This window comes from Prionailurus bengalensis, chromosome B4, assembly GCF_016509475.1.
Source record: "Prionailurus bengalensis isolate Pbe53 chromosome B4, Fcat_Pben_1.1_paternal_pri, whole genome shotgun sequence".
Classification (NCBI taxonomy): domain Eukaryota; kingdom Metazoa; phylum Chordata; class Mammalia; order Carnivora; family Felidae; genus Prionailurus; species Prionailurus bengalensis.
The window spans coordinates 80,754,832-80,777,641 of NC_057358.1; the positions used below are offsets into that span (position 1 = coordinate 80,754,832).

A 22,810-nucleotide genomic window follows, 5' to 3' on the forward strand; every position below is an offset into this window, starting at 1 on the left:
TTTTTATAGAAAAGTGTTTGTTTCTTTTCTTTTTTCTTTTTTTAACTTTATTTTTTTTATTTTTAAAAATTTACATCCAAATTAGTTAGTATATAGTGAAGCAATGATTTCAGTAGATTCCTTAGTGCCCCTTACCCATTTAGCCCATCCCCCCTCCCACAACCCCTCCAGCAACCCTCAGTTTGTTCTCCATATTTATGAGTCTCTTTTGTTTTGTCCCCCTCTCTGTTTTTATACTATTTTTGTTTCCCTTCCCTTATGTTCATCTGTTTTGTCTCTTAATGTCCTCATATGAGTGAAGTCATATGATTTTTGTCTTTCTCTGACTAATTTCACTCAGCACAATACCCTCCAGTTCCATCCATGTAGTTGCAAATGGCAAGATTTCATTCTTTTTGATTGCCAAGTAATACTCCATTGTGTATATATATATATATATATATATATACCATATTTCTTTATCCATTCATCCATCGATGGACATTTGGGCTCTTTCCATACTTTGGCTATTGTTGACAGTGTTGCTATAAACATGGGGGTGCATGTGTCCCTTCAAAACAGCACACTTGTATCCCTTGGATAAATGCCTGGTAGTGCAATTGCTGGGTCGTATGATAGTTCTATTTTTAGTTTTTTGAGGAACCTCCATACAGTTTTCCAGAGTGGCTGCACCAACTTGCATTGCCACCAACAATGCAAAAGAGGTCCTCTTTCTCTGCATCCTCATCAACATCTGTTGTTGCCTGAGTTGTTAATGTTAGCCATTCTGACAGGTGTAAGGTGGTATCTCATTGTGGTTTTGATTTGTATTTGCCTGATGATGAGTGATGTTGAGCATTTTTTTGTGTGTTGGTTGGCCATCTGGATGCCTTCTTTGGACAAGTGTCTATTCATGTCTTTTTCCCATTTCTTCACTGGATTCTTTGTTTTTTGGGTGTTGAGTTCAATAAGTTCTTTGTAGATTTTGGATACTAACCCTTTATCTGATATGTCACTTGCAAATATCTTCTATTCTGTCTGTTGGCTTTTAGTTTTGCTGATTGTTTCCTTCACTGTGCAGAAGGTTTTTATTTTGATGAGGTCCCAGTAGTTCATTTTTGCTTTTGTTTCCCTTGCCTCTGGAGACAGGTTGAGTAAGAAATTGCTGCGGGCAAGATCAAAGAGGTTTTGCCTGCTTTCTCCTTGAGGATTTTGATGGCTTCCTGTCTTACATTGAGGTCTTTCATCCACTTTGAGTTTATTTTTGTGTATGGAGTAAGAAAGTGGTCCAGGTTCATTCTTCTGCATGTCGTTGTCCAGTTTCCCCAGCACCACTTGCTGAAGAGACTGTCTTTATTCCATTGTATATTCTTTCCTGCTTTCTCAAAGATTAGTTGCCCATATGTTTGTGGGTCCATTTCTGGGTTCTCTATTCTATTCTATTGATCTGAGTGTCTGTTCTTCTGTCTTTTATTTTTTTTAAAGTTTATTTATTTTGAGAGAGAAAGAGAGAGAGAGAGAGAGAGAGAACGCAAGTAGGGAGGGGCAGAGAAAAAGAGAAAGAGAGAGAGAATCCCAGCAGGCTCCACATGGTTAGTGCAGAGCCTGATGTGGGGTTTGAACTCATGAACCATGAGATCATGACCTGAGCTGAAGTTGAATGCCTAAGCTCTGAGCCACCCAGGAGCCCCAGTTTTTGTTTCTTTTAAAAGTCTTTTCTAAAGGTAGACAACAGCTTTAAATCAGGTCTCCTTTGGTAGATGCTTTTAAACATTATTCAGGGTATCTCTGGTTATTTGGAAATCCATTGAGGACCAAGATAGTATAGTCTCTTATTCCTGGTTCATCTTTCCTATACTACTTTCACGTATCATCGATTATGAGATTTATTGACTGTGAACATATGCAAGGTATTGTGGTGTAAAACTCAGTCTGGGCAGCTAAATGGATTATGTGACTGACTTTTGATTTCAGCTCAGGTCACGATCACATGAATTGTGAGATCAAGCCCTGCATTGGTCTCTATGCTGACAGCGTGGAGCCTGCTTGGGATTCTCTCACTCTGCCCCAATCCTGCTCATTTGCTCTCTCCTTCTCTCTCAAAATAAGTAAATAAACTAAAAAAAGAACTCACATAGAAATGTAATTTAAATCGTAGAGTCATTTTACTAAGGAAACACTGTAAAGATGAAGAAATGGAAAAGTTCCAATGAAAGACTTTCCCCTGAACAGATGGGAGAGGTTGCATGTGTACTTGAGGAAACTTTTTCAAATATTGCTTTATAGCCTTTCGGTGTCGGGGCCATTGCTTGGCACCTTGCACAAGGGTGAGTAGTGGGCAGTGCATGGAGGAAAAAATGAGTATATATCCCTGGTGAGAAGGTGGCAGGGTTGCTCTGTTGAATCATAGAGGGAGAACTAGTACCTGTGGACCTACTTGCTGGGCTCTCTAGACTTCGAGCTTATCTGGGCTCCCAACCAGGCCTGCAAACCCCATTTTTGGGGGATGAACATCTCATGGCCATTTGACTCCATGGAATTCAGTGCCATTTGACATTTGTTGGTTTCCTTGCAGATTCCCCAAATGAAGCCACATTCTTCATCCTTTTTGAAATCTGCTTGACGATATATTTTATTCTCTTGCAGGCCTTAAGAATTTGGTTGGGAAAAATTTAAAGACGTGATTGTGAGATGGAAGTATCTTGGATGTCCTGCATGTGATCCTGCTGGGCTCGGCCAGAATGTCCTTTCATTCGATTTACTCCAAATACATACCATGCCTATCATATCTCTCCTATCTCTAATCAGTTTGTTTGTTTTCAAATAAAATTAACATTGAGCAACACCAAAAATAGTATGTTTTTAAGATGTTGGGAAGTGGTTGTGCAATGCTTTCATCAGTCCTTAGTGACAGATTTTATTTAATCCTTCCTGTGTCACTGTGAAATGGACTTTGTGTGTGTCTTACATACACTTTTCTGTATGTCCTACAGAAACATGTAGGTTTCTGTAACATGAATGCACTAATCAACATTTACTAGGCTTGAATATCCATTTTTGATTCCACCAAATTCTGCTATTAACTGAGCGATAATTCTTCTCTTATCTGCAATGATGTAGCAGGTGAGAAACAGAAAAGCAGTCCTGACATGTGGGAAGGGACCTGGCGGCACCAGGTTTGCAGTTCTTAGGGGCTGAGCTGGGTTGAGAGCCAGGACATGGTGTTATCTTGTTGGACACAAAGAAAGTTTCAGAAGACCAACAGCACACGAGGGCACTTAGTGTCCGTGATGAAAAGAGGCAAAAAGTAAGATCACTTCCCAGTTACGTTTCAGTACAGACAAAAGCAATATTAGTGTGCCAAACCCACAATAGCACATGTCTCTTTTTCCTAGATAATGAATGACAGCTGCTTCATTACCTATCACTGCTTTTGCTTTTGCTTCATTAAGTGTCTTCTTCTAGAAAAGGTTTCCTAAGACACCCAATCCTAGCATACTTATGCTCCCTGACCACATCCAGCCCAGGACAGAGGCGCTTCCCCACAACATCCCCTCAATCACCTAACACAACCCCAATTCCTTTTTAAATGTTTCCCAACACCTTTGAACTGAAGCACCACTTTGCAATTCCCCTTGGTGTGTGCCCTTCCTCACTGTAGTGACAATGAACCCAAACTTCTCAGCTACAGCTGTGCTCCTGGCGGTTTTTGGCTGGAGGGCTTTGATACTTGAGCGCATAATTGGGATGGATATTGTGTATGAATGAATCACGGTGTCTTCATCCTTTCCGCTGTGGACATCTATCTAGTTTTACCTGTAGCCCAGTTTTGATATGCTTGCAAATGGGAACGTTTACTTATTTAATTTTTTTAATGAATATAATTTATTGTCAAATTGGCTTACATACAATACCCAGTGGCTTACATACGACACCCAACAAGTGCCCTCCTCAATGCCCATCACCCATATTCCCCACTCCCCCACCTCCCATAAACCCTCAGTTTGTTCTCTGTATTTAAGAGTCTCTTGTGGTTTGGCCTCCTCCCTCTCTGTTGTGACTATTTATTCCCCCTTCTCTTCCCCCATGGTCCTCTGTTCAGTTTCTCAAGATCCACATATGAGTGAAAACATGTGATGTCTGTCCTTCTCTGACTGACTTATTTCACTCAGCATAATATCTTCCAGTTCCATCCACATTGCTGCAAATGGCATGATTTCATTCTTTCTCATTGCCAAGTAGTATTCTAAATGGGAACCTTTACACTCTCCTAGTTCTCATAGCAGTACTCTTAGCAGTGCTGAATTCAAGAAGAACAACATGGCACTACTCCTAAAAGGAAATGATTGAGTTTGGTATATGATCCCCACTAAAAATGTTCTATTTTTTATTTTTTAAATGTTTATTTATTTTTGAGAGAGACAGAGACAGAATGCAAGTGGGTTAGGGGCAGAGAGAGAGGGAGACACAGAATCCAAAGCAGGCTCCAGGCTCTGAGCTGTCAGCACAGAGCCCGACGTGGAGCTTGAACTCACAAGCTGTGAGATCATGACCCGAGCTGAAGTTGGACACTCAACCAACTGAGCCACCCAGGCGCCCCGTAAACTTTTTTTTTTTTATTTTTTAAAGATGATTCTGGTATGTCAATGGATAAGAGGTGAATAAGCGTATCCAAGATTAAATAGGTGTTCCCTGATTGTTTGAGCTGGACTCTATGTGATAAAGGCTATTTAGGAAATGTGATAGGCCAGGGGCACCTGGGTGGCTCAGTCAGTTAAGGAAATGTGATAGGCCAAGAGGGATGGGTAGACCTTTATAGACTTAGCTAACACCTTTTTCATAATAGTTTGAGTCACATTTTTACAATTGTGTATTTTCATAGAGTAGATATCAATGTACATTCCCTTTATATCCATAGTATGTTAGACATAATTTAAATTGCCATAATTAAATTGCCATAATTTAGTTAGACAAGATTTGGAGTTAATTACCATTGGGGGAAAATTAGCACACATTGTGATTATTCCTTCCTCAGATGAATAAACTGCAAAGAATGAAAACCTGTAGTATCTGTAGAACAACTAGAGGGTAGTTGAAACTGCCAGCTAATAGTCCAGGCCAAGTCCAATCTGCAAAATTCCTGAGCATTATGTCAGTTGGAGCAACGAGATACTGGTCAATATTTGCAACATGCTGTCATGATTTTCAGATCATGCTAATCAGCAGAAAGTTCAGAGACTATTGGGAGTAGTCTGGTTATGGAAAAATCGTATTCCTCATGTAAGAATCCTGTTAGCCTCTTCCCACAAAGTCAACAGAGAGATATCTGAATTTCAGCAGACCCTGAGCCGAAACTGTTAATAGATTGAGAGTTGGCCTGAGGTAGTCCCTATGGGTCCATAGGTAGTGACGATTTATATGACAGGAATTTCTGCCATCATACAAATGCTGGAATCTGGAATTTGGGGCTGAAATCAAGTAGGATTCCTTGGCAAAGTTGTCTTGGGTTTTGGATTTGAGAATTACTTGAGGCAGATTCTTCTCCTACACTATTTGAAAACATAGTTGCTAGCTTGTCAGTGATGTTTAATAAAACAAAACCTTGCACTGAAGAGCAGCAGGTAGTTCTGTGGGCATAAATATGGTTTCCTGTTGTATCCTGACTGATGCCAGGCAGTCAAATGTGTGATGGGTATCATGGGAAAGTTCTCTCATAGAGTGGTAATTTATTTTTAGGAGCATTCTAGCAGAAGAAATTCTGGGAAATTTCCATACAACATAAATGGTTTGTGTTGCTATTCTTTGGGTGGAAAATAGAAGTGTAAGGATATCCCTGACCTCATTCCTGAGTGGTTTGGGGCCAGAAGGATGGATGGACTGCCAATGGGAGTTCTTGAGTTGAGGATCATGCTATTGTTTGGAAATCAGTACCCAGCAGGCTGTGTGGATACTGCAACCCTGATGAAAGGGAGCAAGGTTAAGTTGGCCCAGTGAGTAGAGTTCAAAGGTCTTCAGCAGTGGACAAAGTGTTAGGCTCCTGTTCTAGAGAAGCATTTAGATATCCCAGTCTGTTGAGGTGCAGCCAACAGGTGTGTGTCTTGTCAGGCAGATGGGTTTTAGGCAACTAAGAAGAAAAGCTACTTGTATGATGCACTCAGATAACCAAATGTGTTTGGGAATTTAAAGAGGAATTACAATTGTGAGGAAATGAAACAAACAAACAAAAATGTTGGCTCAGAAAAGGATTGAAATGCTGACATAGCTCCCTAGATATACCTGGGTCCTCAAAGGAGAGGGAGAGGAAGCTCAGGTCAGGCACAAACCCCCCCCCCCCCCCCCCCCCCCCCCCCCCCCCCCCCCCCCCCCCCCCCCCCCCCCCCCCCCCCCCCCCCCCCCCCCCCCCCCCCCCCCCCCCCCCCCCCCCCCCCCCCCCCCCCCCCCCCCCCCCCCGTGAGCTAGAAAAGACACATTCCCCTTGAGTTCAACAAAGGGAAATGATGTAAACAAACAAAAATGCCTCCAATAATTACGGGAAAGAATTGGCTTAATAACAGCTGTGGGTGAAATTAGTTGATATGGGCAAGTGAATCACATTGAAGCTCTGCTGGTAGCTCCAGGATTCTGTAATGGGTGTAAGTACTGTATTAACTGGGCACCTGTTCTTCTCTGGGATTTGTTTATCTTGTAAAGGAGCGATTAAATGGAGATGCCATTACAATTTGGAACACCCAATTCTTCATCACTTTGGGCCACAGGAATATATTTCCTCTCAGGTTACAAATCGTACTGCTATTAGGGACTTCTATTTAATGGACAGAGATGGTAAATGAAACATAACATTTTTGATGAAATCCAGTTTTTCAATTTTCTTTTTCTTGTTAGGGCTCATTTTGGTTTTCTTTCTATGAAATGTTAGCATTCCCTACATTAAAAAAGATATACTTTTAGGTCTTTTTTTTAAAATATGAAATTTATTGTCAAATTGGTTTCCATACAACACCTAGTGCTCATCCTAACAGGTGCCCTCCTCAATACCCATCACCCACCCACTCCTCCCTCCCACCCCCTATCAACCCTCAGATTGTTCTCAGTTTTCAAGAGTCTCTTATGGTTTGGCTCCCTGCCTCTGTAACTTTTTTTTTTTTCTCCTTCCCTTCCCCCATAGTCTTCTGTTAAGTTTCTCAGGATCCACATAAGAGTAAAAACATATGGTATCTGTCTTTCTTTCTGTGTGACTTATTTCACTTAGCATAACGGTCTCCAGTTCCATCCATGTGGCTACAAAAGGCCATATTTCATTCTTTCTCATTGCCACGTAGTATTCCATTGTGTATATAAACCACAATATCTTTATCCATTCATCAGTTGATGGACACGATACACTTTTAGGTCTTATTTTTCTTCTCTTTTTAAAAATAATGTTTATTTATTTTTGAGAGAGAGAGAGAGAGAGAGAGAGAGAGAGAACATGAGTGGGAAAGGGACAGAGAGAGAGAGGGAGACATAGAGTCTGAAGCAGGATCCAGACTCCAGGCTGTCAGCACCGATGCAGGGCTCAAACTCACAAACTGTGAAATCATGACCTGAACTGACGTCTGACATTTAGCTGACCGAGCCACCCAAGTGCCCTTAGGTCTTCTTCTAGATGATTTATAATGTTAAGTTTTATGATCAAGTGTTTGATTTTTGTTTATGGTATGAGGCATGAATCGTGTTTTTTTTTTTTTTAATTTTTTTTTCAACATTTATTTATTTTTTGGGACAGAGAGAGACAGAGCATGAACGGGGGAGGGGCAGAGAGAGAGTGAGACACAGAATCGGAAGCAGGTTCCAGGCTCTGAGCCATCAGCCCAGAGCCCGACGCGGGGCTCGAACTCATGGACCGCGAGATCGTAACCTGGCTGAAGTCGGACGCTTAACCGACTGCGCCACCCAGGCGCCCCAATCGTGTTTTTTTTAATCGTACAGGTATTTGTATTTTTTCCCAGCATAATATGTTGAAAGACTTCTTTCTTCTATTGAGTAGTCTTAGCATTTTAGTCCCAAACAAAATAACTGTATATGAATGAATCAATTTTTATACTCTCTGTTTCACTCCATGGACTCATTTTTCTGTCTCTAAGTCAGTATCTCAGTGATTTGATTAATTTAGTTGGAAACGTTTTTATATAGGTGGTGTGATTTTCTAACTTTGTTGTTTCCCAAGATGGTTTTGGCTATCTGTCAGTTTTTACTTTGTCATGTACATTTTGGAGTCTGTCATTTTTTACAAAAAAGCCTGCCAAAACATTGATTGAGAATGAATTGAAGATCTAAACTGATATCCTGATGTTGTTGCTCTTTGTAAGCCATGAATACTATATATACATCTACATTTATTTATATAGATCATTTTCCATCATCAATGTTTTGTAGTTTTCACTATCGAAGTCTGGCCCCCTTTTGGATAAATTTATTCGTAAATAAATACATATTTTGGTGCTGTTTTAGATAGTGTTGTAAAATGTTCATTTTTCAGTTGATCGTTGCTAACACATGGAAAATAAAATTGATCTTTCTATATTAACTTTCTGTCTGTGATGTTACTGTAAATTACTTATGTTTTCTAGCAGATGTTTTTTGCCTGTGTGTGTGGTTGTATGTGTGCATCACCACATCATCTTCAAGTAAAGTCAGTGTTTCATCATTTCTGACCTTTTCACATGTCGTTTTCTGCTTCTCTCACCTGTTGGGCTGCATAGGAACTTCTTAAAGATATCACTTGGAGGGGATGAGAGCAGAGATCTTTAGCAATTTCTGATCCCTGATAGTAGGGAAAGCATTCAGGGCCTCTCCATTGTACATATTATTAGTGGTAGCCTTTTGTAGATGCCATTTAGCCGATGAAGAAATTTCTTCAGTTTGGAGTTTACTGAGAATTCTCTCTCTCTCTCTCTCTCTTTATTTATTTATTTCGACCCTACCTGGAAGTTCTTTCTTCAGCCGTTCCCTTCACTCGACTCCTATAACTTTCTACTTTGTTTTTCCTTTTCTTCTTCTTTTTTCTTTTTCTAATTCTTAAGTTAGTTAACCTTTGTGATGAGTGGTGCCTTTAAGGCTTGCGTCCCAGCAGGTCTCGCTGTCCCCACTGCGGTAGCTTCCCAGTGGTTTCTAGTAGCTCCTTCTTTCCTTCTCCCCGCTGGTAGCTCCCAGCCAGTTCCATCAGTCCAGGGTGTTGTTTCTCAGTCCAGTGTGTTGTTTCCTGCCTGCAGGTGGCTTCCTGTTGCGGTTCAGCACGTCTCTGCTATGCAGTGGGCCACGTGCATAGTTTCTCCACCGAGATCTGAATTTTCAGCCTCAGAATCCTTCGTTCTCATTTATTCGTTCCTTGTGTACTCGGCTCCATCCTTAGTGGTATTGGCTGTTCTCTGTATCTGCTATTCCTGAATTCCCCTAAATTCTCTTTTATATTCCAAACTTTGTATATCTTTACAGTTCCGTTTCTAAATGTTCCTCATATGTCAATAAATAAGCTTTCTCTGTTCTATTTTCTGTATGCTTTACGCCTCCTGAATGGACCCTGACAGCTACAATTATCTTAAAAATGTTCATCTAAGGAAGGAGAGGAATCAATTCGGCCTGAAGATTTGTTATTGACAGAGCAGCTGTAATCATACGTGTTCACCACTAGAGGGGGATGCTTAATTACTTTTTACGGAACCAGTGGGTCCGCTTATGTCTTGTGCCGCAGTCACAGAGTAACCACAGTTCGTTGCTAGTTACTTGTTATCACTTGTGAGTGGTTTTTTTCTAAGTTTATTTATTTATTTTGAGAGAGTCAGAGACAGCGCAAGCAGGGGAGGGGCAGGGAGAGAGACAGAGAAAGAGAGAGAGCTCCGCCATGCAGAACCCCAGATGGGCTGGAACTCATGAAACTGTGAGATCATGACCCTCGCCTAAACCAAGGGTGGGACGCTTAACCGACTTTGCTACCCTCAGAGATAAAATCCTGATGCCTCGTTGATAACGTTTTTGGCTGAGTGGATTCTATGCACTTCCCGCCCTTGATTTGTAGCCACATGTGCTCTGACTCCAACCACCTACAAGCCTGTCACGTGTGGAAGGCCAGGTAACCCGCAGGGGGTCGGCAATTATGAAGACTTCGGATTCTGCTGCAAGATTATAGGCCTTAGATGGTTGAGAACAGAGGAATTACAACACAGGATTAACATTTTCATGATAATTTTTCTTGTTAAATTGGCTAACTTATTTTTTCTTGTTAATAAATTATATTTATTTATTTATTGGCATTCCTCCACCCTTTATTCTTTTTTCTCTAATTGTCATGTTTGCTAACATACAGTGTCATTGTGTATGTTACAGTACATGCAGTTGGCTAACATACAGTGTTATGTATGTTACAGTAACACACAGTTGGCTTCAGGAGTAGATTCTCGTGATTCATCACCTGCATACAACACCCAGTGCTCATCCCAACAAGTGCCCTTCTCAATGTTCATGTCCCATTTTCTCCACCCTCCCAAACCCCCACCCCCATCAGCCCTCAGTTTGTTCTCTGTACTTAAGAGTCTCTTATGGTTTGCCTCCCTCTCTGTATCTTATTTTTCCTTCCCTTCCCATATGGTCATCTGTTAGGTTTCTCAAATTCTACATATGAGTAAAATCATATGATATCTGTCTTTCTCCGACTGACTTATTTCACTTAGCATAATACACTCCAGTTCCATCCACGTTGCTGCAAATGGCAGTATTTCATTCTTTTTCATCTAATTATGGCTAACTTCTTGAGGAAGGAACTTGGGGAGACAGTGTATGTGCAAAGACAAAGTTTAGAAAGCTATTTCAGGCCACTCACGATGCTGACCCTGTTCCGGGAGAACAATGCAGGTGATGAGAAGCTGTCTGTTTCTGGATATATTTTGAAAGTAGAGCTTAAGGATTGTTGACAAGTTGGATATGGCTTGTGAAAGAACAGAGGAGTCAGGCATCATTTTGAAGGTTTGTACTTGAGCAACTGGAACATTAATGAAGGGAGCAAATCTTCACAGAACTGTATGTGTATTATGTACATTTAGGTAGAAGTTGATGTAGGCAGAAGAATGGCCTCCACGGTGGCTTCAGGCCCAATCCCCAAGAGGGTCAGTCATGATGAGATAACACACTGAAGAATATGTTGTGTTATATGACAAAAGCGTCTTTACAATAATGAAGGTTATTATACTTGATCTTAAAATAGGGAGATTACCCTGGATTATCCAGCTGAGCTCAATGTAATCACATGAGCCCCAAAGAACAAAGAGGAAGACAGAGGTGGAAGGCAGAAATATTTGAGTCACAGAAATGGTTCAAAGTGCCTTTGTAGATTTGACAGGAAGGAGACCATTTGAGCAGGAAGTAAATTCTTCAACAACCCCCATGATCTTGGAGGCAGGTTCTTCCCCAGGATCTCCAGAAAAGAGCAGAATTCCTCCTGCCTTGGTGTTTGCCTTGTAAGGCACTAAGCAGAGAATCCAGTTGAGCTAAGTAGTGCCTTGAATTCTGATGCACAGAAATTGTGAGACGTGTATTGTTTTAATATGGTAATTTTGTGGTAATTTGTCACCATAGCAAGGGAACACTATCATATGAGGAAACTCAGAAGCAAGTGTTGCATGCATACAACTCTTAGCCAAGTGTCCTCTGGGCGGTGAGGTTTCCCCCAAGTACTTTTATTTCCTATTTCAGGCTCTGTTTGCTTCCCACTTATTGTCTGCATAGCTGGGGAAATGGACCTACTCACAAGAAAGTTATTCTGTTCCAGCTTTGGGTTAGTCATTTTTAAATAGCTGTGGCCAAACCTTTGTGGATTTGGTCCGTCAATTTGTTGGTTGCCTGCTCATCAGCCCCTCCAGTGAACTGACAACTGCACTGTGCCTTTCTTAAACTATTCATGTTCTCCTTTCATGGCAGGTGATGGTCAAGTTTCTGCTCTCTCTCAGAACTTGATCCTCAATTTGGACCATTTCAGCCTTGTTTTCGGATTCTGTTGATCCCTTCTCTGGATCATTCTTTCTGTCAACACCTACCATTCAGTCTCTCACCTGAATGCCTGCTCAGTACCAGGGTGTGGGGTCATACAGTGACATTCTTCCTTGACCCACTGAAGTGAAACTGTCTGGTCATGCCTTCTCTAATTGGGAGTCCTGCCTTGATGGGATTCAGGCCTATTCACTGACAAACAGGAAAAAGGTCTCTTAGACTCATATCTTTTGATGATGTAATTCTTCCTCTAGGATTTTGAGGGGTAGCTCTCCAAGCCTTCCCTGAAAACCTCCAAGGTGGCATGAAAGTGAAAACATAGTTCACCTTTAGGAGACCTCATTGTGTGGTGCCCACTTATAGACTGAACCCCACTGATCCACGCCTACCCTTGTGTAATCCCTTCCCTTTGAGTGGGTGGCATGTGTGACTTGAGTCTAACAGAGCATGACAAAGGCCATACGATGTCACTCCCTTGATTACGCTTTGTTCACGTATTGGAAAGACAGAATTTCCTGCTGGCTTTGAAGAAATAAACATTCACGTTACAAAGTGCTTATGGAGAGAACAATGTGACATTGGAGCTGCAGATGACCTCTCAGACTTGAGGGTGGCCTCAGCTGAGGGTCAATAAGAAGCTGGGCTGTCAGTCATACAACTGCCAGGAAATGAATTCTGTCCACGACCATGTGACATTAGAATAAGATCCAGAGCTTCAGAAAGGAACAAGTTTTGGCTGAAACCTTGCTGGCGGCCTTGTGAGAGTCTGTGGAGAGGACCTGGTGTGTTAGTGCCTAAACTCCTGACCCATGGACTCTATGAGAATGTAATGTGTAATGTTTTAAGACACACTAAATTCATGATATTTAGTGATGCAGCAATAGAGAAGTAATATGATTGATTTCAGAGTCCTAAGTGTGTTCAGATGTAAGATCATTTGAATATATGTGTGAAGGGTTTTGCTAGCTTTGGAACAACATTTCCCTTTTTACCTGAGATTGAGTATGGTGAATGTTGCCCACTGTCACCAGTCTTATTCAACATTGTACTGAAGGTCTAAGCCAGTTCAATAAGGCAGGAAACAGGAAAGGTGCATAAGGTTTGGAAGGGAGCAAATAATGTTACTACCATTTGTAAGGTACATTATTGTATGTATAGGTAATGGAAGATTATTAAATGGGATTACTAATAAAATTTAGCAACATAACTGCATATGAAGTCAATATACAAAAGCATTTTTCTTCTGTTTTTGGTTTTACCAGATGAAGAAATAAAAAAAATTATTTTCTTTATTTTTTTTTATAAAAAGAGAGGATACAAAAATTTAAAAATGTCTTATATATTTTTGAGAGAGTGCAAGTGAGCGATGAGTAGAGAGAGAGGGACAGAGGATCCGAAGCCAGCTCATCTCTGACAGCAGTGAGTCCAATGTGGGGTTTGAACTCACAAACCCCGAGATCATGACCTGAGCCAAAGGCGGATGCTGAACTGACTGAGCCACACAAGCACTCCTCAGTTATTTTTATGTTAATTTATTTTTGAGAGCGAGAAAATGACGTGGGGAGGGGCAGAGAGAGAGAGGGAGACAGAGGATCCAAAGCAGGCTCTGTGTTGACAGCAGAGAGCCTGATGTGGGGCTCAAAATCAGGAACTGGGAGATCACGACCTGTGCTGAAGTCCAGATGCTTAACTGACTGAGCCCGCGGGTGCCCTTAAAAATTAATTTTAAATGAAATTATTATAGGTTCAAATGGATTAAATAGCTAGGAATAAAGTCACATTTTTGCAGAATTTTCTGTTAAGAAACAGAAAAGACTGTTGCCATAATTTAAAGAAAAACCTCATAGCCGATAAATAGATCATGTTTATGGATTGAGGGCTCAATAATTTAAAAAAGCCAATTATTTTCAAATTGTATATACTTTCAAAACAACTTATAAAAATTCTATAAAATATTTTTGTGGAAATTGACTAATTTATAATTTATATGTATAGCGAAAGAAATCTTGGAAGAAGAAGAAACTTGGAAAACTTTCAGGGCTTATGAGCAGATATGAAGACCTATTATAAAGATTATCAAAAGACAAGACATAAGTGTTTACTGAATTCTTTGAAAAAAAGAGAATCCTCGTGCAGGGTCGGTGTAATGTAGGTTGGTGCAGCAGCTGTGTAAAATAGTGTGAAGTCTTCTCCAAATACTAAAAATACAAGTATCATAGTATCTGGCAAATCCACTTCTGGGAAGGAAAAAAAACCCACTGTCTTGAATTCGTATTTGTACTCACATGCTCATTGGAGCCTTATGCAGAGTGGACAAGACATGGAACCAACTTAAGTGTCCATTGGTGGATGAATGGATAAATAAATGGGATATATACACAACTGGTATATTATTCAGCCATAAAAGAGAAGGAAATACTGCTATTTGTGACAACACGCGTGGACCTCGATAGCATTACTCTAAGTGAAATAAGTCAAAGAGAAAGATTAGTACTGTATAACCTCACTTGTAAGTGGAATTGTAAGGTGAAAATTGACCACACAGATACAAAGAACAGATTGGTGGTGCCAGAGGCAAGGACAAAACGGGTGAAGGTGGTAGAAAGGCACAAACTTCCAGCTAAAGAAGTTCTGGGGAATGATGTTCAACATGGTGACTACAGTTCACCATACTGTATGTGGGTCTGCAAGTTGCCAAACGAGTAGACCTTCAAAGTTCTCATTACAAGAAAAAAAAATGTAACTATTTGAGGTGATACATGCTAACCAGATATATTGTGGTAATCATTTTGCATTAGATATTTATATCAAGCCCTTATGTTGTACCCCATGAAGTTACACAATGTTATATTTTTTATGTCTCAATCAAACTGCAAGAAAAAACAGCCCGGGACACAACTACGGGAAAGTTCATTTTGGATGGTCGCTTCTGTGAACCATCACAGGTATGGCTAGTTGAAGATGGGAGGTCTTGACCCTTCCTGTCAGTTCTTACATGTCACCAAGTACTTCTGATTTCATTTTTCTCGGTTTGGCAAATGTGCAGTCAACGAGAGCTGTCTGACAGTTTTGTCAGGAGAGTGTTATTGCCCAAATCTTAGGAACCCACTGTCAAATACATGAAATGTGTTCCATCAAGAGTTGGTAGTTTAGCTGTATAGGATGAATTTCTCTTTTCTTGAGTGAGCCTACCCTACTTTACAAGTGACTATCCATGTGTGTCTCAGGTAGCTTCTTGTGCTTCTGGGGAAGCTGAATTTACCCAGGTCTTTAGGATGGAACCTGTGGCTGAAACCTAAGCAAACCAGTGAGCGAATCTCCAATCTTCAGTCACAGTTGATTGTTCAGGGATGGAGAGATTTGTGAGAGGCAAGTGACTTAGGTTGATCCAATCAGACTGAGGGTTAAAGTTTTTGTATTGAAATAAGGGAGGAGATTCACACTTCATGTTATAGGAGTTGGGGGAAGATTTGAGCCCAGGATTGAATGAAAGCCATTTCTAGGAGGACAAAAGACAAAACTCACTGAAAATAGAACCAATCATCAAAGAGCCAGAGGCAAGAAATGGAAAGAATAAAGTCCTTTGGTCTCACCACTTGAGCTATAAGCTCTAGCGTCATGTGAAGACAGCTGTCATTCTAACTTTCCCAGGCCCACGAGTCAATCATTTCCATTAATATTGTAGACATGTTGAGATATTTCTCCCCTGCATATCCAATTAAAAGCATTCTCCATGGCACCTGGGTGGCTCAGTCAGGTAAACGTCTGACTTTGGCTCAGGTCATGATCTCTCAGTTTGTGGGTTCAAGCCCCGTGTCAGGCCCTGTGCTGACAACAGAACCTGGAACCAACTTCAGATTCTGGGTCTCCCTCTCTCTCTGCCCCTCCCCACTTGCATTCCGTCTGTCTCTCTCAAAAGTAAACAAACATTAAAAAAAAAAAAGCATTCTCCTTAGTCTGATGTTGTGGAGACTTTAGGCAATTATAAAAATACTAACCAGCACGTGGAAAAGTGACTGGAACGTGACAGGCGCATTTGCTTAAAAATGTTATTTATTTATTTATTTATTTATTTATTTATTTATTTATTTGCTTTGATGTGCAAGCAAAATGGTGTGTGTGTATGTGTGTGTGTAAAAAATAATAGTTAATTACTCTTATGTGTAAAAATAGTAAAAGTTAGCAATAAAATTAACAATCATTTATATCCTCTAGTTAAGTGTGAATGTGGGCCCCACCCTGGGGCCTGAGCTTGTGTTCTAACAGGACCTAGTTTATCTTCCTGTTTCCTGTTCCATCTGTGTTCCTTCTTCAACACCTGCAAACACACAGTTCATGTCTTAACAGAAGACCCCTTGACGTTGTCCCCTTTGAAATTGAGACACGCCATCATTTCAACTCTCTGTCCTATTTTGGCTCCTTTACAGGCATTCAGAAGGGGTAATAGCCACACCAGGATATCAAGGGGTTTTAAATATTTTTCTTCCTTGGATAAGACCTGGAAAGTTGGTCTTCTAGGATTAATCATGCCTTTCTACTCCCAGTTCTTCTCCCTGATGACACATGTGTGTCACCTTAAGAACACCTTAAAGTTGTTCTGAACGCATAGGCCTTCGAATTCAATGTAGAATTCCTGTTTGTTTTACTTTGCAATGGTTCCAAAGCAGAAATTTATACAGCATCTTGTTCAGTCATCATGGCCATGTCGTTTCCTGGTTTGTTACTGGCAGTTAGGCCCCCCTGAGGTATAGTCTCAACTTCATTCTGCTGCACGCTTAGCTCATTTCTCTCCTCCCATTCAGCAGGAAAGAGCAACTAACTGTCCCCTATGTTTGCAGGTAACAATCGTGGCTTTGATGTGCAAGCAAAATGGTTTTTTATGTGTGTGTATGTGTGTGTGTGTGAAAAATAATGGTTAATTACCCTTATGTGTAAAAATAGTAAAAGTTAGCAATAAAATTAACGATCATTTATATCCTCTGGTCTGTTCTTCTTTAGCTGAATCCTCCTAAAGACCACTGCGCAGACTGAAACCTTCCAATCTAATTTTAAGGCAATTTGGGCAGATGAAATACCATCTGACCTACCTATCTCTCTGCCTCTGGGCAGGATCAACTCCTGCCGTGCAGAGCATATTCTTTCTTCTTTTGAAATGCTAGGATCCTCAAGGAGAGGGAATGAGTCCCAGGGTCCCCTCATACTGTTCCTTCGGAGGTCACTGAGCCCTATTTTCAAATTGCCTACCCTCTGCCTTTGGGTAAACAGATAAAGAGGAGTTCTCTGTCTTCCAGCAAGTTTAGTATATTTTGGAAGATAAATTGTATACAAATGGAAAACTTGGGAGCCATTTCTGGTGTCAGAACTATCTTAGAATTTATTTCTATGTATCAGAATGTCTTTCCATCTAGCCTGAATCTTTGTTGCTTTTGTTAAGCTCGCAAGATGGTGGAAATAGTTTTTATAGTTCACTTGGGGCCATGAGATGAAATGGTGAAACTATCTCATGACTAAATTAAAGATTCAAACAGTTAAGACCAGTAGATTCGAGATAATCTAATCTGATATCCTAATTCCTCATCTATTCGTTTCTCTGACAGGTAGAGTGCATCATCATCTTTTCATGGGCTTTTCTAGGCCTGCGGATAGAAAATAGACAAGACTGCTTTCCCACACGGAGCTTACATTGTATGAGGGAGACAGAGGCAATAAGGAAACTATATAAGAATGTGAAATCATGTAAGATCTGTGGAGAAAAATGATAGCAAGAAAGGGGGATATGGATTGATGGGGGCTGGGCTGCTACGGGCATAAGAGGAAGCAGATGAGGACTCTGAGGCTGAGAGATGGAAGGAGCCTTGTCCAGGGACAGACAGCAGGTGATAGCCATGGCGAGGCACTAGCCAAGGTTTCTTACTGACAGTCCTGTGTTCTTTCCTCTTTTCTTCCTGCATGTGCCAAGATCAGAAGGCACCCTTACGAAGGTTCTGTGTCCTGATCACACTGATGATAGTCGACAGGGGCAAAGACTGAGTAATGTGCTTTTCTCAAAATATAGCTACATTTATCTTTAGTTTGATTATAGGATAAAAATGAATTTATAGGTCAGTGGTGATTTTGTAAGAAGACACAATAAATGCTTTATTATATATATGATTTTCAGTTGAGAAAGTACTCTTTACCTCTTTGATCTTCATGACAATCAATTGAGAGGGGAAAAAAAACTGTTTTCACATTATTATTCCCATTTTGAACTGATAAGGAAATTGAGAGCCGTAGAAGGTAAGTGCTAAAGTTCAGTTGAAGGAGTTCACACATTAGTATGCATCCTCTGTGGCTGGGATCAAGTCATTCTGCCCTCGTCAATCCGTTTGAGATATGACTTGTGTACCAGGTAAGTCCCGTAAGGGTGTGAACCAGTGCAGCCATGTTGTCTGTTCACTTTCCTGCACAGATAGCATCTGTTTGCATGTGATTGTTTCTCGGTGACCAAGGCTAGTTACAGTAATGTGTTTGGAAGGAGAAAGTTGTATTGAGGAATGGTCACTTCATATTGCACTAACCAAGTGAGGAAGAAGGAACAAAATCCACTTTGATCACTTATTCTGCAAAATTCTAAGATCCTATACAACAATCACTTTTGTATGCTTAGATTATCTGCAGATGAGGAGTTTGGCTAAGGCACTAAAGGAATGTCTTGTCTCTTCTTGACTCTGTCTGGAGCCACACTGGGGACACCAGGAGTGGCTAGAGGCTAAAATCATTTGGAGGCTCTTTCAAACATGTTTCTTCTGCTTAGTCATGGATGCCATTACGGCAGAGATTAGTGGGGTCTGTAGACCAGAATGTCTATATGAACTTTTGTTGCAGGGACAAAAGAGTTGTTTGAAGCTAGGGACTTCTCAGTATGTTAACAGAGTGGAGATGATTCCATCTCAAGATGGTTAACAGAGTGGAGATGATTAATCTCCTTTGTCAGATCCCAAAGTTCCTTAGGTATATTTCTTTACCATTAATTACCTTAGTGTAGATTCTACCACAGCTTCCCTCATGTAACCAGAGTAGAGTTTTTAATCTTGGTGAATTTAACACGGCTATAATCCTTTATCTATTGTAAAAAATGTATCCACTATTAATACTTGACACAATAAAGTCCCTTATGTAATTGTATTCCTCTAGTATATGATCCAGTCTAAGATCACATATTTTATCTAATTACTTGGTGTCTTAATCTCCTTTCCTTTGGACCAATGTTTCTGCTTTAAAAAAAGTCTTGCATGGCATTGATAAGTTGAAGATCACTTGCCCTCCCGTTTTGAAAAAATACAAATTTCCTCGTTTGGGGTTTTTTAAATTGTCCCTCATAATTAGATTCAGGTTATACATTTCCCACCAGAGTGCTACACAGGGGGCATTATGTCCTACGCAGGGTAAATGATGAACTCTTATGATCCAATCCATGTGGATTTCTCCAAAGTCTATCTATTGTCTATACAAACACTGAAATTATTCTTGACTTAAACCTTGATGCAGTGCAGACTTCCTCTTGAAAGATGTGTTCTGAAGGTTTTGGTATGAATTAATATCACCTCAGAATCTGTTCTTCTCAAAAGAGGCCATAAGTCTTTCCCTCCCTCCCTCCCTTCCTTCCCTCCCTCTCTCTCTTCCTTTCTCCTTCCTTCCTTCCTTCCTTCCTTCCTTCCTTCCTTCCTTCCTTCCTCACTTTCCTTCTACAAAGGTGCCAATAGGTGAACAATAATTGCAGATAAAATTTATATCAGTGTCCTAGATATTTGAGCAGGTTTTTGAATAAATAGTTGTCAGTGTACAGAGTCAACATCTGGCAAGTGTGATGATCTCACAAGCCTGAGAATGTAAATGTTAGGGTAGAAGCAAGTGAGCAGGAAGAAGCAGTCTTGACGGTATTTCAAGGTCAGCTTGGCACCATATTCATACTGATACTGCCCTAAGGTGTCAGGAGGGAAACTGTAGAAACATGAGTATTGTCAGATGTCCAGGAGGTTAATGGGATGATCAAAGATGGAAGGAGTAAGTGTGAAGTTTTAGGGAGGTGAGGAGGAGGAAAAAGGAGGCTCTTTTAAGTATTTCAGGGTGCACCTGCCACTGTCTTCAGAAACATATTTCCCTAGGATATCAGGGGTGACACTCTCAAAGTGTCATCGTTTTCGGATTTCCAGGAAGGGCATTTTGGATGCCTGGAATGTTGCACAGCCAGTGACATTTAACTAAAATAAAGGCAATTTAGTAGTGAAGTTTGGATGGGGTCAAAGGATGATGGAAGCTACAGATTACTGGAAGATGACAAAGACATTCGGATGAGAAAGAAGTGTAGACAGAAATGGGAAAAGCTTCAGAAAACGGAAAGAGTGGAAAAAACAAGAAAGACAGGAGTAACAATGAAGTATTCCTAGAAGAGAAATAAAAATAAAGTGATAGATTTGGGAACTATCACTCCTCTGAATTTAGCTTCGTGGGGAGCATTCAGTGGTTTGCCCTGGGCTTTCCAGCATGGAGCAGCCATTCAGACTTGGAGGGAAGACCATGGGACAATGGTAGGAACTGATATAAAGCAGTAAGTGGGCTGATCCTGGAATGGGAAATGAAGGAGAAATAGGAGAATATGTGGAAGTTCCTTTCGTTAATTAGGAAAAGCCAATGATGGGGAGAATTCATGCTTAGCAGAGATCTTTCCTGTTACCAAAATAATGAACAAAGACACATGGAAGTTCTGGAAAACACTTTCTTGGATTTTCATTACAGGAAGTACCTGTGAGGTGTTGAGGTACAGCTTAGTAAGGTGTAGGCTTCACCTGTATATGTGGAAGTCATATTTTCCCCTAAATGTGCATGTTGTTTTTTGTGTAACTCTGCGTATATCCAGATTTATTTGATTAAAGAGATTGGAGACAACAAAGTACATTTGTAGCTAAACACCATTGGAATTCTCTCTTTGTTAATTTTGCTTATGGGATTCCTGCCTGCCTAACTCTTCCTTGTCTATTTTAGATCATAACTCTAGGCATTTCTTGAGCTTCTGCTTTCCAAGATGTCATCCACATCCACTGTCCTGCTTTTTAGAGTATATCCCTCCTGAATATGTGAAGAAAAGCCCTCTCTGTTTGCTTTATGCTTATTTTATGACTTTCTATTTCATTCATTAATGCATTCTTAACTCACATTTCTCAGGAGCTTACTAACTGCTTGGCACTCTTGGAAGTCCTATGGAATATTGTTGAACAAAGTAACCTTTTGTTCCGTTAGATCATATTTATTGACAGAGGAGGCAGAAAACCAGACAAACAAAGAGCAAAGAAACAAAGAGTCAAGAAAATATCAGGTAGCCATAAATATTATGATGGGAATAGAATCAAGTTATCTGGCTGTAAGTTGAGGGGTACTTGAGTTTAGAAGCCATCAGACACTTCCCTGAAGAGGTGGTATTGAAGTTGAGACTGAATGGTAAGAACGTATGATAGCAGTCACATGTATTGAAAAAGAGTAGATTTCGGAGTTTCAGATTTCTAATGCTGGAGAGTCACTGTGCACTCTTTGTATCTCTCAGCTCCTTGAAGCAGAACAGGGAAAGATCTTCCCTTTGGTCCTAATACCAAATCCTCCCATCACCCTGGGACTTCCCTCAGCCCTCATCAGTCTGTGCCTTGTTAATCTTGTTTTGTTGAGACTCAGTTAGGTGTCCTTGCCCGTTGCAGCCCATGACTGCTACAGAGACTTCCACCTTCTGAGTGGTGTACTTTGAAGGGTGAGGGGTCTGGTTTTCGACTGAGTCCTTGATGCTTCTCTCTAGGGCCTGTCTTCAGGCTGACGCTGCTTTTCTGGTTTCATCTCAGGGCCTGTCTCCCTTTCAAATATGCTTCACAGAAGAGTGTACCCTGGTGACTGGGGTCAGGTTTGTGATCATTGGGAAAATCTAAGGATTAGAGAGCTGTGATCTCTGTATGCATGAGTACGAAGGTGTCACAAATTTAAGATGACCCCATTTCATCTTTCTCAAATATTTAATATAAACATTATAATCAAGATGATAGGTCTTCTTGAATAAAACATCTAAAAGCACACTGTGAATAAACTAAAACATCTGTGTTATTTTGGAAATCTTTGTGGTTTTAGAAAAGATAAACATGTTAATATTTCTCATCTTGTATAAGTCCTTAAGTGATAAGAACATGAGACACACTCAATTAAACGAGTCGAGTAAGCAAATCCTGGAAGAGGGAATTCAAGTGGTCTACAAATGTATGCACGTGCTCAAATGTACTATAATCAGGAAGTGAAAATAAGCATAACAAATATTCCCACCAAAAGAGCACTGTGGTTCTCTTTTCTCTAGAAGCTTGCCAGCACTTCTTATGTCTTGTCTTTTTGATGTTTGCCATTCTAACAGGTGTGAGGTGATATCTCCTTGTGGTTTTGGTTTGCATCCCCTGATGATTTATAAGCCCTAGAGAGCTAATGCACAGTATAGCGATAGACGCAAGATAAACAACAATATTGTTATAGTCATCGGACTTGCTAAGAGAATAGAACTTAATTACTCCAACCTCTAAAAAGAAATGATAATTCTGTAACATGATAGAGGTGTTAATTAATGGTACAAGGCAATCATATTACAACATACAAATGTATCCAATTTACATGGTGTACACCTTAAATTTGCACAGGGTTGAATATCAAGTGTATTTCAATAGGAAAGTGGAAATAGATGTTCAATACTGTTCCATATGAAAGAGACTCTCTCACTGAGGGTATGTCACAGAAAGCATCCTTTGTATGAACA

At 40.4% G+C, this 22,810-nt stretch overlaps 1 protein-coding gene across 2 annotated transcripts in view; it reads left to right on the plus strand.

Moving 5' to 3' along the window:
* Positions 1-22,810, plus strand: part of MUCL1 (mucin like 1) — a 32,113-nt gene that overhangs the window by 3,244 nt on the left and 6,059 nt on the right. Inside the window, exon 4 of one of the 2 annotated variants that reach the window (XM_043564218.1) lies at positions 2,626-2,824. The exons of the other annotated variant lie outside the window; for it this stretch is intronic. Coding sequence (XP_043420153.1) covers positions 2,626-2,663 — 38 coding nt within the window. The 3' untranslated portion in view covers positions 2,664-2,824. Of the gene's footprint in view, positions 1-2,625; positions 2,825-22,810 lie in introns of those variants that run through there. 2 annotated transcript variants of the gene reach the window in all.